The 15,076-nt window shown below is 37.8% G+C and overlaps 1 protein-coding gene and 1 long non-coding RNA gene across 2 annotated transcripts in view; one reads left to right on the forward strand and one right to left on the reverse strand.

The window, feature by feature from the left end:
* LOC140959266 (uncharacterized) overlaps window positions 1–15,076 on the reverse strand; it is a 98,410-nt gene that overhangs the window by 68,323 nt on the left and 15,011 nt on the right. The window lies entirely within an intron of this gene.
* Window positions 8,177–11,238, forward strand: LOC140966400 (protein PLASTID MOVEMENT IMPAIRED 1-like). The gene has a single exon (XM_073426700.1). It carries the CDS (start codon window positions 8,395–8,397, stop codon window positions 10,996–10,998), a length of 2,604 nt encoding a protein of 867 aa, XP_073282801.1. The 5' UTR covers window positions 8,177–8,394; the 3' UTR covers window positions 10,999–11,238.

A 15,076-nucleotide genomic window follows, 5' to 3' on the forward strand; every position in this document is an offset into this window, starting at 1 on the left:
CCCATGCAAAGCCACTGAGCCCTTTGAACCACAATATGCACACAAACCACAATTCTTCTTTTCTGAAAATTTTCTTACGTTTCCAGCTAATTTCCTTAAATAATTATCATGTTTTGTTCATAAATTAATAATATTTTATCATATATTGGCAATGTGTCTGTTGGGTTCATAATGATTCTTTCAAAGCAAGCGTAAAATCGTAAAAACGTTGAAAATCCGTATTGTACCGTAAAATAATCGAACCCAATATTTTTAATTCATAATCAATTAAATCAAGCATATTATGATTTGTATGATGTTTTAAAAGAGTTTAGGAACGTTTCTTTACGTTTATAACGTTCGAATATACGATCTTTGGCGAGGGTGCGACGCTGGATGACCAGACGACGAAAATTCCTAGCCTTTTCTTCTCCCCAAACTTTCAAAATTATTGGTGTTTGCAAGGTGAATTTTTGGCTGATTGATTATAAATTTGTGGTGTTTTGAAAGCCTATGTCACTTATTTATAATTAATTAACATGCTAATGAGCTTTTCTTTTGAGCTTGCAAGCTTAAGGGAAATTTAGCCTTCGTTAAATAATTAAATTGGGCCCAATAACACTTTATTAATTAAATAATAAAATTTTATAAAATTAGTTTCCATAAAATAATATTTTTGATATTTTAAAACTCATTTTTTGACCAAAATTGGCTTCCCGAGAAAAATCGAGCTCGACTCGTAAAATAATTCGAACTCCAACATATTTAGAAAAATTATATCATTTTTAAATCATATTAGGAAGCCTTGTCATTATTTAATGAAAAATACATATTCTTGTCTTGGTCGTCCCCGGTCTCCTTTTCCCTCCCTATTATCGAACATTCGGGTAAAATCCTTAAATTTCATGTAGTCATGTCATATTATCATTTAATCATGTAATCATACATTTAATCATATAATAAATATCATGCTAACATTTAAAAACAATTAAATAAAACAATTAAGCAATTAAAACAATTTTACATGCATGTGGTTTACGTAGGTTGGTTTTTTCGGACGTTACACTTCTGTAACCCCATTAAGATATAACTCTGATATTATAGACATTTGAACAAGATCCACTCGAGATTTGGTGTTATCCATAGTACGTCTAGGAATACACATTACCATGTTGAACACATTGTCGAAAACATTTTCTCGACATGCATGACATCCAAATTTTGTCTTATCAAGTTTGTAGTCCAATATGAAAGCTCCCAAAAAATACTCTCTCTATCTACATTTGATCAAGTTACATATCTCTTTGTTTGTCATCTCTACGTTAACCTCGTCCTGAGGCCTAAAACAAAAACTGTCCAACTCATTCAGTAAGTCATCTCTTTGTTTTTTTACATTAGGGGCATAATGAAACACTCTTCTACAGTAAACAAACATGTTCTTATTGCAACGTAGTGAGTGATCTTCAGATAAAAACTTCTTGTGATTGTCAAACCTTGTGGTCTTACCACTGTGTGGGAGAGTGAATGCCTCTGAATCTGAAATGCAGTGAGGACATTCTTGTTTTCCAATTGTGCTCCAACCTGATAACATCGCGTACGCCAGGAAATCACTTATTGCCCACATCAATGCAACCCTTATTTGGCTCTACTAACCCTAAACTTTGTAAGAGATTCTCTAAGATAATGCACCAGCAATTTGATATGAGGATGATAGAAGAATCAACTTTCTTTCTCGGATTGCAAGTGAAACAGCTAGGCACAAACATTTTCATCAACCAGGACAAGTATACCAAATAATTGTTAAAGAAGTTTGGCGTGGACAATTTTGTCGTTGCTGTCACCCCCAATGAGCTAATCAATAAAACTAAACAACGATGAAATAGGAATCTCGGCTGACATAACAACGTAAAGATGGTTAATTGTATCATTTATATATCTGACAGCTTCAAATATTATGGTTGCGGTTTGTTTGTGTGCTCACTTTCAAACTAACTCTAAACAATCTAATTATAATACATCTAAACGCATGCTCAAATATCTTAAGAGTACTCCTAGTGTGGGTCTTTCGTATCCCAAATACTCCAGTTTTAACCTCATTGGTTATGCATATGCAGATTATGCATGTTGTAAGATTGATAGGAAGAGCATTAATGAATCATGTCAGTTCTTGGTAGACAGATTAATATCCTAGTTCATCAAGAAGCAAACATCAATTGCTACATCAACTTTTGAAGCTGGATATCAAGCCGTTGGGGGTCTTTGTGCATAAATATTATGGATTTAGCAACAATTAAGAGATTGTGGAATTCGAGTAGTTGAATCCTCAATCTTCTATGATAATACAAGTGTTATAGAAATCACCTACAATCATGCCTTACGTTCTCGAACCAAGAATATTTATATCAGACATCATTACATCTAAGATCATGTAATAAAGAATGACATCCGGTTGGATCAATGGATCAACAAGATGCTGACATCTTCAATAAGCCACTAACCGACGATAAGTTCTTTTAATATTCTTGGCTTAATAAATTTAAATTAGTATATAAATTTAGGGTGAATAAAATTCGAGTTGATGAAACAATATGTCAAGGTGGTACATAACTCTGACCGCTTCGACTAGAGTTTGTGGAAGCTAGACTTCATCACATTACTTTGACTTTTTATTTTTTAATTACATAAAATTTAAACAGTTTGAGTTATTTAAAAGTTCAAATTTCAAATTATTTTAAATCTCATATTTATTGATTCTATAGTTTTTATCCAATTTAAATTGATTTTATTTTTACTCGGATATATGAACTGCCAAAAGTCACTTTTTGACTTTTCAAATTTCAACCAGTGACATACAGACACATGGACTGTCATGTCTATTAAATCGGAGCGTATACTATTTAGTGTTTAATATCTTTTATTCCTTCCGATCATTGAAACACATTTTGACATTCTATTTGCACTCTTATTTTCTTTTAGTCTAACCGTTCCACAGATCAAGTCAAGCTGTTTCACTACAACTAAAGAAAATAACAAGTTACTACAACAACACTCTTGTTGTTCACTTGAAGTCAGTTTTGGACATAAAGGACTAGCTCATGCTCACTATGTTCCAGATGCTCAAAGCCTATGGTTTAAGGTAATTCTTGAGTTTCAGCACTAAGGTTTTTGAACCAATGTTGGATGAGTTGTTTGCAATCGCCAAGATCGAGCACAGATCAGTGATGTGCACAATTTAAGGATCAAACCTCTGTATCAGCCATTAGTTTTTCGCCAAAACATTTGATATACCAACAATCGGCCTAAGTGCATTTTCTGAGCTTCCAGAAGGAAATTTTGCACATTAGATAGTGTAATTCTCTCAATCTATTTCACCTCTTTCTTATCCTAACTGCTTAAAGAAAGACCTCAAAGTAAAATATAGGCTACTTGCAGATATTATGAGCAAACTGATGTTGGCCAAGGAATGTGCTTTTTACAAAGTCACTATGGAGAAGTTCTGGCCATGGCGACCATCGCCTCAAGAATGTATGTCAACTGGTCTTACATATTGTTCAATATATTCAAAGCCATGGTGAAGAAGGAAGCTCGGTCTCCAGGGTTCGCTATTCCATTGTGCTATCTGTTGTAAAAACACAACATGCTGATAGATGTTTCTAAGCACCATCCGCAAAACTCGTCAACTAGCCGACAATGTAAGCATATCAGAAAAAACAAATGACAACTGAAGCTGAGCTGTTGGCAGTTAAGGTTGAAAGAGGTGAAAAGAATAAACAGAATAACCAAGACAAGCCGGAAAAGACACCTGTTAAAGATACTAAAAAGAAGTTGGTCCTCTCTTCTGATACTGGTTCAGAAGAATCTCTAGAGAAGGTCCCTCTCACATAAGTGTTTATTGAAAATAAGAAGAGGACGGCCAAGCCTAAAGTCAAGAAAATCAAGCTGATTAAACACCTCTCCGAGCCGTTTCACCTAGCTCTCATTCTAGTTGTTCTTATCTCAAGTCTGAAAGGGGTCAAGATTCAGGAACGAGAAGAAGTGGCAACTCAATCCAGACTAGCCTCCATTGACCCAAAAACCAAAGGGAAGTGGATACTTGTAGAACTAGAGAAAGTATCCAATGCTCAAGCCACCATCAAATGTCGCAATGGAGAGAGTTGATGAAATTGTAAAGGAAAGACTTGGGTTTTTGACAAGTGGGTGGACAACAGGACGGTGGTTGATTTTCAAGTAATTATAAAAGAAAGAATACAAAAATCGGTTGCAGAACTGGAAAACAAGATTCTCGACTTGACTGAAATTGATTTGATTTTTTAAGCACTGAAGCAACGAGACTTCATTGGTATGGAACTGCGAGAGAGTGTGCTAAGGAAGATCATCAAGCAAAAGAGAGAATTTCTATGCACACTATCCGACAACCAGAGATGACGCTTCAGTGATAAGCCAACTAAAGATGGTTTCTCTATCCATCTCCATGATTGTCAAAGTCAAGAGCTAGGAACTCGAGTTACCCCTCCTGTCATAGAAGAATAAATAACGGTTGCAATACATTCGGCCAGAAACCAACCCTCATATGAGTTTGAAGTTCCTGTTAAGGAAACTCCAATCAGTGAACCGATAAGTTTTGTTGAGAATCTTTCAACAGTTGAGCTCTCGGAAGAAAGTACTAGTGATCGATTAGCAACTCTGGCCGCTTCATCAACTTTAGCTGACAATCAATCTGCACAACTAAAATCTAGTGCCGAATTTATTGATTAGCCATTTTCCACCCCCATCTCCTCCTCATACAGATACTACAGTTCATGATGTTGCCACTCCAAATCCAAATCATGACAGAAATCTGTTAGAAATGACATTAACCTCAGTAGATGATGTAGTTAAGTCACTATCTGAGTTTGAATTTGATCAAACCAAGATGGACCCTTCTTCTCGTATGATTCATGATCAATTTTTTTAGAAACAAAGAGTCTATGCTGAGGAAGAACTCAAATTTGATTGACTACCAACAACTCATGTCAGTGCACTTATGCCAAAAGATCAAATAATATATCCAGAAAATCTGGCCGGCAAGGAGATGGTGACTCACAACGCTTTTATACCAGGAGCCACTAATCCCACCTTTGCTGACCTTATTGGACGAACATGTTACACAAAACTTGCATAATGTGCTTTACCTAGTTCACTTGGTTTGCAGGCTACTACGTTCAGCCCGAGGGTTAATGTAGTGCCCAAAATCAGTACACGTAAATTCCATATATTTATTTAATTATTAAATCATTTATTTAAATTTAAAATGAGTTTTAGCCATGCATAATTTATTTAAATGCATTATTTAAAATTATTTATGTTTGGGTGATGCACGTTAAATGTTTTTCGAGTTTCATGTTTCCGGCGATTGGTCGAGGCGGGATCGAGGAAAGACCGGCGACGACTTTTGGCAAAAATTTTTAATGCCGTACTTTATTTTTTTAGTTAAGGATGGGGTATTTTAATTAATTTATGAAGTGTTAGTCTTTTAAAGCTTAATTTATTTATTAAGTGATTTTAAGATTTCAAAACCTTTAAAGATTTAGTGTTTATGCTTTTTATTTTAATTAGGAGATTTTATTTAAAGAATAGTAGGGATGATATTTTAATTAATTTGTTAATTGAGTTAACACTTTAATTAGTATTTTTGTTTAGCATTGTTAATGGTATAATTAAGCAAAAATCATCCCCTAATTATTTCTAAACTCAAGCACACACACCTACACACACACTTACACGGCCAAAAACACACAACACACACTACACATTTTTATTTTCAGAATTTGAAAGAAAAACCTAGGGTTCCTAATCCATAGAGCAGCCGCCCCTTCCTCTATAATTTCCAGCAAGAATTTCGCTGGTTTTCTTCCAAGAAAATCGAGCCAAGTCGTTCGGGATCGTCTCTCCCACCATCTCCGCTTCGGTATCGCCGTATCGTGAGTTTTAATATAAAAAGGCACGTATAATATGTTTTTCCTGCATTGATCATGTCATAGTATGCGTTGCGATGTATTTTGTATGAAAACCATGTGAATGTTGTGTGGAAGTTTGAGCAATTATGTTTAGATCACTTTTGAAATCGTTTTTGGATCTAAAATCACGTTTTTGCTGTCTTTTTAAATACTGTGAATTTTCTGTCATGATTTTGAGAAAACTTTCAACACAAAAATCGTAGAAATTTTTGATACCTTTGATTTGATATAAAATTCAAAATTTTTGGATAAATATTGAGTGAGTTATGGCGTTTTTCGTGGGACTGCTCAAACTGCGTTTTTCTGAAAATTATGATATTGATGCGTTCTTGAAGTTTTAATGTTGCAGGCTTCGTTAGGGATCGACGGGTGATCGTTGCTGCGTATAGGTACATTGTTAATTATGTTGGAATGGTTATGGATGTTTCGTTTCATGTCGTTAGGCAGTTGGGAGAATGAGTAGTCGTGCAAACCATTTTGTTGTCAAGGATATATCGTGTTTATGGGTTTATTGTGCACTTGTGATTGCGTGGTTGTTTTGGGGCAATTGTATAGGCTTAAGTCAATGTAGTAGCATCCTAAGAAGGGTCTCGAGGTGTCGGTTTATAGTCTGTACAATCGAGTCTAGCATATTAGGCAGCACATGTACTGGATTTTCGTAAGTTTGCGTATACAGCAGGTACACGGACCCCTTCCCGGACCTTGGCACGGGGTCCGTGCTAGTGTGTCACTCGAGGTGTAGATTTCCAGTAGGTACACGGACCTTTACCCGGACCTCTACACGGGGTCTGTGTCCTTCTTTCTTTTCGGTGTGTCATTCCAGAACCTACACGGACCCAGAACCGGACCTTGGCACGGGGTCCGTGTACCTTCATTTTTGGGGAATAATTTTAAGTTCACCTTAAGAGTTGATTTGGGGTTCAAGATCGTAGTTAGTGCGATGATTAAACGAGGTCAAGTCCCGAGTGAACTAGAATGTCATAAGTTATTTAATCACTTTGGTGGTGAGCTCGAGTACCTACGTCTAAGTTATGCAAGTTAAGTATTCAAACTCATGTTAGTATGTTGCAGCAGCGGCCCCAAGCGAGATCCAACGAATCCCTTAACGTCAAGTAAGTATGTTGACGTGCAAAAGAAAATATTTGAAGTTTTTGAGGTATGCTAAATGCCTTGTGACCAAATTATGAATGGGTTTGGAAGTCGGTGAACGTGGCCGAAGACCTCTCCACTCCGTTAAAGCATGAACGGGTTTAGATCAGGATTGGAAAGCGTTAAAGCATGAACGGGGACCAATCCACCCGTTAAAGCATGAACGGGGATCTCATGTATGTGGCAGTGGATACGTCCCTGTCAGCCCAGTACTGTGGTTTGTCTTATCAGGCATTTATTATGTATGGGTCACTTGCTTTGAAACATGCCTCTACGCAAAATGATGAAGTATGTATGTTCAAGTATGCAAGTATGTTTAAGAAAAGTCCTTATGATTATGGCACGTCTATGTTATGCTATTATGATCACGCTCAAGTACGTTTATGTTATCATGTTCAGATTTATGTTTCCAATATGTACGCTCTATTTTGAAGTTGCGTGTGGTTTTACTACGTATTACTCGTTATTTCCAGTTTATACGTGTTGAGTCTTTAGACTCACTAGACTTGATCGATGTAGGTGAGGAGGATGTTGAGGAGGCTAGGGGTGGGGACCAAGGAGCTGGCTTGGACTGAGCGGAAGGCTAAACCTGAGGACCGCCATGTGTTGAAGTTTTAAGGATATTTGAAATGTTGAAAATACTCTGGTTTTATGTTACGATTTTTGTGGTTCAAGCAAATACGTTTGGTAGACATTATGTGGAGACGTACAGTTTATTTTACTAAATTTTGAAAGTTCATTATTTAAGCAAGAAAATTTTTAATTCTTTCGCAAATTTTAAGTAGTAAAAAGTACGGTACGTGACAGTTAATCCAGTACATACCTACGGGTAGAGGTTGTGGGTGTGCGTAAAAAAAAAATAATTAAAAAAATCCAGAAATTACTTATTCGGATTTTCAGTGTACAGGTGAAAACAAAGACCCAACTTTTTTGTAATATGGTTGTCTTCTATTTTTTTGGGTTCCCATAATTAATGCCCGAAATCAAATTCCAACTGTCACTACATGACTTCCTTTCTCAATTATCATCAGTGTCTTTTTTCTGATAAATCAACGTTATTGCCTTATCCTTCACAAAAACAACCAAAACCCAACTCTTGGTTCACAGTGCACCGCCTATTTGCTCTTAGTCGTGCAAGTTTCTTGAATTAATCGAGAAGCCATTCACCAATCATCATTCCCCAATTTTATTCTCTTTCAAGTCCCAAAATCCTCAACAGTTTCGCTGCAACGCTTTATTTTTTATAGTTTGATTTGCAGAATCTTGAATCATGGCAGCTGATTACCCTGCAAGAAGAAATTCAAACACACAGATTCTACAAGAACTCGAGGAACTTAGTGAGTCGATGTACCAATCACACTCTTCAAATACTGCCCGAAGAACTGCCTCTCTTGCTCTCCCAAGAAGTGCAGTTCCCACCACGGATTCGACCGGGACTGAGAAAAACGAGGTGAAGATCATCAACCCGAAGCCTAGAACAAGGCGCATGTCCTTGTCTCCGTGGCGGTCTAGGCCGAAGATAGACGAAGAAACCGAGCAGACAGAACCAAGCGAAAGGTCAGCTCCAAAAGAAGGCAAAAGCAAGTGGACTGATGACCAACCAGCTGCTACATCAGAAAAAAAGGGGATTTGGAATTGGAAGCCGATGCGCGCCCTGTCACACATCGGCATGCAGAAGCTTAGCTGCTTGTTCTCTGTCGAAGTTGTCGCTGTTCAGGGCCTTCCAGCTTCCATGAATGGTCTTCGAATGGCAGTTTGTGTTAGAAAGAAGGAAACCAAGGAGGGAGCCGTGCAGACTATGCCATCCAGGGTGGCACAGGGAGTTGCTGATTTTGAAGAGACTCTATTCATGAGGTGCCATGTTTACTTCACCCCTGGTAGTGGAACGCAGATGAAATTCGAGCCGCGGCCATTTCTTATCTATGTACTGGCCGTTGATGCTGACGAGCTTGATTTCGGGAAAAGCACAGTGGATTTGAGTAATATGATTCAGGACTCTGTAGAGAAGAGCTTTGAAGGGACTCGGGTCAAGCAATGGGACAGTACTCTAAATCTGTCTGGTAAAGCCAAGGGAGGTGCACTTGTTCTAAAACTTGGATTCCAGATCATGGAGAAAGATGGAGGCCTTGGGATATATAGTCAGCCGGAGGGGCAGGGACAGAAGCCCAGGAAAAGCAGAACATATTCACCCTCTATTGCCCGGAAACAGTCGAAGTCATCATTTAGTATTCCGAGTCCAAGAATGTCGAGTCGAGCTGAAGCATGGACACCGTCACAGACTATAGAGGCTGCAGATCTACAAGGGATTGATGAACTGAATCTTGATGAACCAGCTCCTCCTACGCCTCCTTCAATTTCTCTTCCGGTAAAAAAGTCCGAGATACCAGAGACGAAGATGGATGATAATGATCTAATTGACTTTGATGTTGAGGATAAAGGAGTAGAAATTGAAGATAAAGATAGAGAGGAAGACGAGCAATCTGAAGAAAATTCGGACAAAGTATCTTTCTCAAGTGAGGTAGTGAAGGAAGTTGTGCAAGTTCAGGATCAGCCTCACATCACAAGGTTGGCGGAGCTAGATGCGATTGCTCAGCAAATAAAGGCTCTTGAATCTATGATGGGGGGAGAGAAACCAATCAAAAGAGATGAAGAAACCATGATAGAAACGTTAGATGCAGATGAAGATAAAGTAACAAGAGAGTTTCTTCAGATGCTCGAGGATTCAGATGATGATATGAAGGTTAATCATGACGAAACCCGTTTGCTGAAGCTCGAAAAGTATGAAAATACAGAAGAGATGGATTCTGAGGCTTTTCTTCCTGATCTTGGGAAGGGATTGGGATGCGTGGTTCAAACAAGGAATGGAGGCTACTTGGCTGCAATGAATCCTTTAGATACAGCAGTGGCAAGAAAAGACACACCAAAACTCGCAATGCAGATATCAAAGCCACTGGTTCTTCAATCAAGCAAGAGTGGATTCGAGTTATTTCAGAAGATGGCAGCAATTGGTCTTGAAGAATTGACCTCTGAGATCTTATCATTGATGCCTTTGGATGAGCTCAAAGGTAAAACAGCAGAGCAGATAGCATTTGAAGGCATTGCTTCGCATATTATACAAGGAAGGAACAAAGAAGGTGCCAGTTCAAGTGCTGCTCGAAGCCTTGCTGCTCTCAAATCCATAGGAACTGCATTGAATAGCGGCAGAAAAGAAAGATTTTTAACTGGAATATGGACTGTCAGTGAAGAACCATTAACGGTCGATGAGATTTTGGCTTTTTCAATGCAGAAGATTGAGAATATGACAGTAGAAGGTCTAAAAATTCAGGCGGATATTGCTGAAGAAGCTGCTCCATTTGATGTCTCCCCGCTCGATGCAAAAACCACTGCAGCTGATGGAAAAGTGTTCACTCACTTGTTGGAATCTGCAATTCCAATTGAGGACTGGATAAAACAGAAAAATGTAAAAGGTTCTGATGATGATGCAGCGACCATAACAATGTTTGTGGTAGTCCAACTACGGGACCCAATGAGGCAGTATGAGGCAGTAGGAGGTCCTATGATAGCACTGATTCACGCACCATGTATATCCAGCAAACCATCTTACAGTTACGAGGAGAACAAGTACAAAGTGACGAGTTTGCAAGTTGGAGGCATAAAAATGAGAACATCAGGAAGCAAAAATATGTGGGATAATGAGAAGCAACGGCTTACTTCACTGCAGTGGATTGTAGCATATGGTTTGGGGAAGGCGGGAAAGAAGGCAAAACAATTTGCATCAAAGGGACCGGATCTTTTGTGGAGCATTTCGTCACGTGTGATGGCTGATATGTGGCTCAAACCAATAAGAAACCCTGATGTCAAATTCACCAAGTGATTATCAGAGTTGTGATGATCCTCAAGTGATATATATAACTCATGCATGCACGTAGATTGATTTCATTGAGCAGAACATAAATGAGGACAGATTCATCTGTGTTTTATCACGTTTGCAACCAAACTTTTTATTAGAAACTTCAATAAATGTATTGTGCAACAGAGTTTTTGGTGGATTGTTCGACTTGGTGATTCAAATATCATGGTTTTAGTTTTAATTGCGAAAGCTAAGTTATTTATTGATTTGAGTTGTTAAACTAGAAGAATGGAAGCCGTGCAACTCCCAGTAGCAAGTAGCTTTCAATAAATCATTAAACAAATAAAACAATAGGATAACATTGCTACTTCTTCTGTCTATGGAGAGCATACCAGCATACAGACAAATGAATGATCAGTGGCCAAACGTAAAACCTAAACATACTAAAATAATCAAGTTCAGGCATATAGCAATCAAAATAGAAAGACTCAACCCGTGGTCGGTTCAAGCGACATACCTTGGTATTTACCATGATCTGTTGATACATGTAAAAGTGATTAAAGCTGGAATAAACAAAATTTTAAGTGTAACAGGAAGAATACAAGTTAACATGAAGGTGCAACAACACCATCATGATCTACCAAGGTTCTACACAAGCACGCAAATATTATAGTGAAGTAAATGTTGGCGGCCACAGTTCCAGGACTTTATTGCTACGTTTGGTTTTATTTCCTCCAAAATATTTTTTCATCTCATTGCCATACCAACATAATACTACTCTTTGTTCAACTTGTCATTTCATTCCAAAAATGCTTTATCATGATATTATATAGTAACTTTGGGAACTACATTTAAATTTTAAGCCATCTCATATACCATTAAAAATAGAAATATAACCATAAAAAAAATCTCTTTCAAAAAACGAAATAAAGCATAAACCGTGTTTTCCAATACAGTTTCTCAAACTAATTTACAAAAATACCAGAAACAAAACCAAATTATTGCGAGAGTTTCTCATAAATTGGAACCCAAAAAACTCATTCACAGTTCATATTTTTCTATTATGGAGGGAGATAAAATAAGTATAACTCAGACATTTGTGTTTCGCATCTCTGCATGACAATAATAACATTTCGCTTCTGACTTGCCATTTGTATATGGAATCCAACAAAAAAAATTTGCTGGTCTACGCACTTGATGAGTTAATCTTTGGGTAATAGACTATTTGAAACTCCCTCCAATAAAAAGGGATAGAACTGCTAAGTCGGTCTGAAAAGCGTACTTCACACGCCAACACCTACCAGTAATCCCCACAAGAACAAGAACCATCTCTAAAGTAATGAAAGCGAGGTGCATCCCTAATGACTAATTCTCTAGATGTAGCTTCAGATATCAACATCATCACTAAATGACAGTCCCGACAAATTCGTGGACTCTTCATGATATACACAGTCATCCAAGAGGGCAAACTCAGAAAGCGAAAGGCCACAGCAAGCTTCTCGCCATGACAACTTTTTGGCCCAGAAAATCCAATTTATAGACATATTCCCCGGAATCCTCTATTTTTTTCATTAGCTTATCCAATTTTCGTAAATTTACTTTCTTTGTGGATGACAAGTATGATCTACAGTGAACACATGAACCCTGTTGTTGACCTCAATCCAGCTGCAACCTGGGTTTTTTCTTATTTGTTTCTGTCTCATTGATTTTCTCACATCTGAAAGACCTTCTAACTTTCCAGAATCAGAGTACATGTTGGACATAAGTGCATAGCTCCCAGAGTCCGCCACCCCAAATTTATTAAATGGTACATTGCTACACGGCACGCACCAAGAAGAGCTCCCCAAACAGAGGCATTTGGTTCCAGTTGCATTTCATCTATCAAATTTTCAGCCTTCTCCAGTAAACCTGCCCGACCAAACAGATCTTTCATACAGGTTAAATGATCAGATGTTGGAGAGATACCATGGCTTTCAGTCAAAAACTAAAATAATGTTGACCCTCAGATAAAAGTCGAGAGTGGCTACAACCTGATAGAACTGACAAGTACCTTATGTGGTCTGGTTTATATCCCAATTGTAACATAGATTCAAAACTTCGATCACTTTTCTACCATAACCACTCTGAGCATATCCACAGACATCATGGCATTCCAGGGTATGGTATTTTTTGTGACTTTTGACTCAAAAACTTTTGTGCGTCTCCGATTCTTCAACACCTTGAATACAGAGTGACAATACAACTCACCACGGAGATGTGTGAAGCCAAACCACATTTTTCATCTACGGATATAATTTGTTCTCCAAGTTTCAACAAAGCTAAACAAGCACATGCACTAAGTAAAGTTAAAAATGTAATACGATCTCCTTTAGTCCCAAGTCTACACATCTGAACATAGAATTTGAGTTCGTCTTCCCAAAAACTATTTTGTACATATGTGGCTAACATTGAGTTCCATTTGATTACGTTCCGCTCGGGCATTTCATTGAAATATTCTCCCACTTTTTTCACATTCCCAACTCGAGAAAGAGCAGTTATTATCGCTGTCCATGATATTATATCTTTTACCGGCATCAAATCAAAGGCGTGATCTGCATCTTGAACATTATCACACTTATCATACATTGTGATGATAGCATTCCCCACGGGCACATAGGAATCTACTTCAATCCGAAATGAGTATGCGTGTAGTAGTTCCCCCATGGATTTGTCCTCCAAACTACAACAAACTCCAAGAAGTAGCAAGAGTACATTCATCTGATGGTACAGACCCTCCTCATCCTTTTGAATGCCTCCATAGCTTCCATGGGGGAATCAAATTGAGCAACACCCCAAATCAAAAAAGTCCACGCAACCTCATTCTTCTCTATCAACTTATTAAAAACCCGCTTGCATACTCCAGCAAGCCACATTTGGCATACAAATTGACCAAACCACCGCCCATATATTCATCAAGATATGGTGTCATCCTAACAATTTGAGCATGTATACGAGTACCCCACGACAAATCACCATTCTTGCACACAAACTTATAATAGAAGCATAAGTCATGGAGTTGGCATAAAACGTTCTTGAAACATTTCAAAAAAACAGATCGGACGCCTGATCCACTATCCCATGCTGACATAGAATCAAAACATCGTGTTCCAAGAAACATCGCGCTCAGGGATTTGATAAAATAAATTAAGAGTGTTAACAATTCCATCAATTTGGAATACCCATAAACCATGCTATTGCAGCAAAAAAAATTAAGTCTAGCTATCATTAAGAATACTTTCTCGGCATAGTTAGTGCACCGACATTATATGCAGATCAACTAGTGAAGAACCGACATCGGTACCTCCTAAATATTCAAATTTCTGAACCAAACCATGCACCTGTAAAGCAATCTCCAGATAACCTAGCGTGGCAACGGCTTTCATCACGCGAGAAAAAGAAAAAAAAAAACCAGGATCACCATAACAACCCCAAAACATTATAACAAACACTCTTACCACATCTTCAAATCTCCCATTCTTAAAATAACCCGAGATCATCAAGTTCCAAGACACGGTATCTCTCTTGGGCATTTCGTCAAACAACTTATTCGCCTCATACAACAAACCTGCATCCTCAAACCCTCCAATCATCGTGCACCAACTACACACATTTGGAGACTCAATCTCCAACAAATCCTTGAAAGCTTCATTAACAAACCTGCAGCTGGAATATGTGTGTTTGCACAATATTTGAAATTTGCGGGCGTGCCAGGTGCGAAGATGCACCGATTTATGTGAAAATGATAAAATCTAACTTCTAAATATTCAAGCGAAAGCGAATCCTAAATTTGATCGTCGGTTCTAATCTCCTAAACTAATATAACGCCAAAAAAAAAAAGAAAACTACTGGAATTTGAGGAATAAACCCCTGACATCGTTTATATTTTCAATAAACAGTAGGAATTTACAAGACATAAAAATATAACAAATAAAGTTGCTGAAATCTAAAATGACAAGTCCTAGAATGCTAGAAATATACTGGAACGATTAAAAACTAGTGCTTAAAGATTGAATTTTTACAGAGAGTATTTTGCAGATTTTTATCTGTGTAGAGAGTTGAGTTG

The sequence above is a fragment of the Primulina huaijiensis genome, chromosome 2, assembly GCF_012295235.1.
Source record: "Primulina huaijiensis isolate GDHJ02 chromosome 2, ASM1229523v2, whole genome shotgun sequence".
Taxonomy (NCBI): domain Eukaryota; kingdom Viridiplantae; phylum Streptophyta; class Magnoliopsida; order Lamiales; family Gesneriaceae; genus Primulina; species Primulina huaijiensis.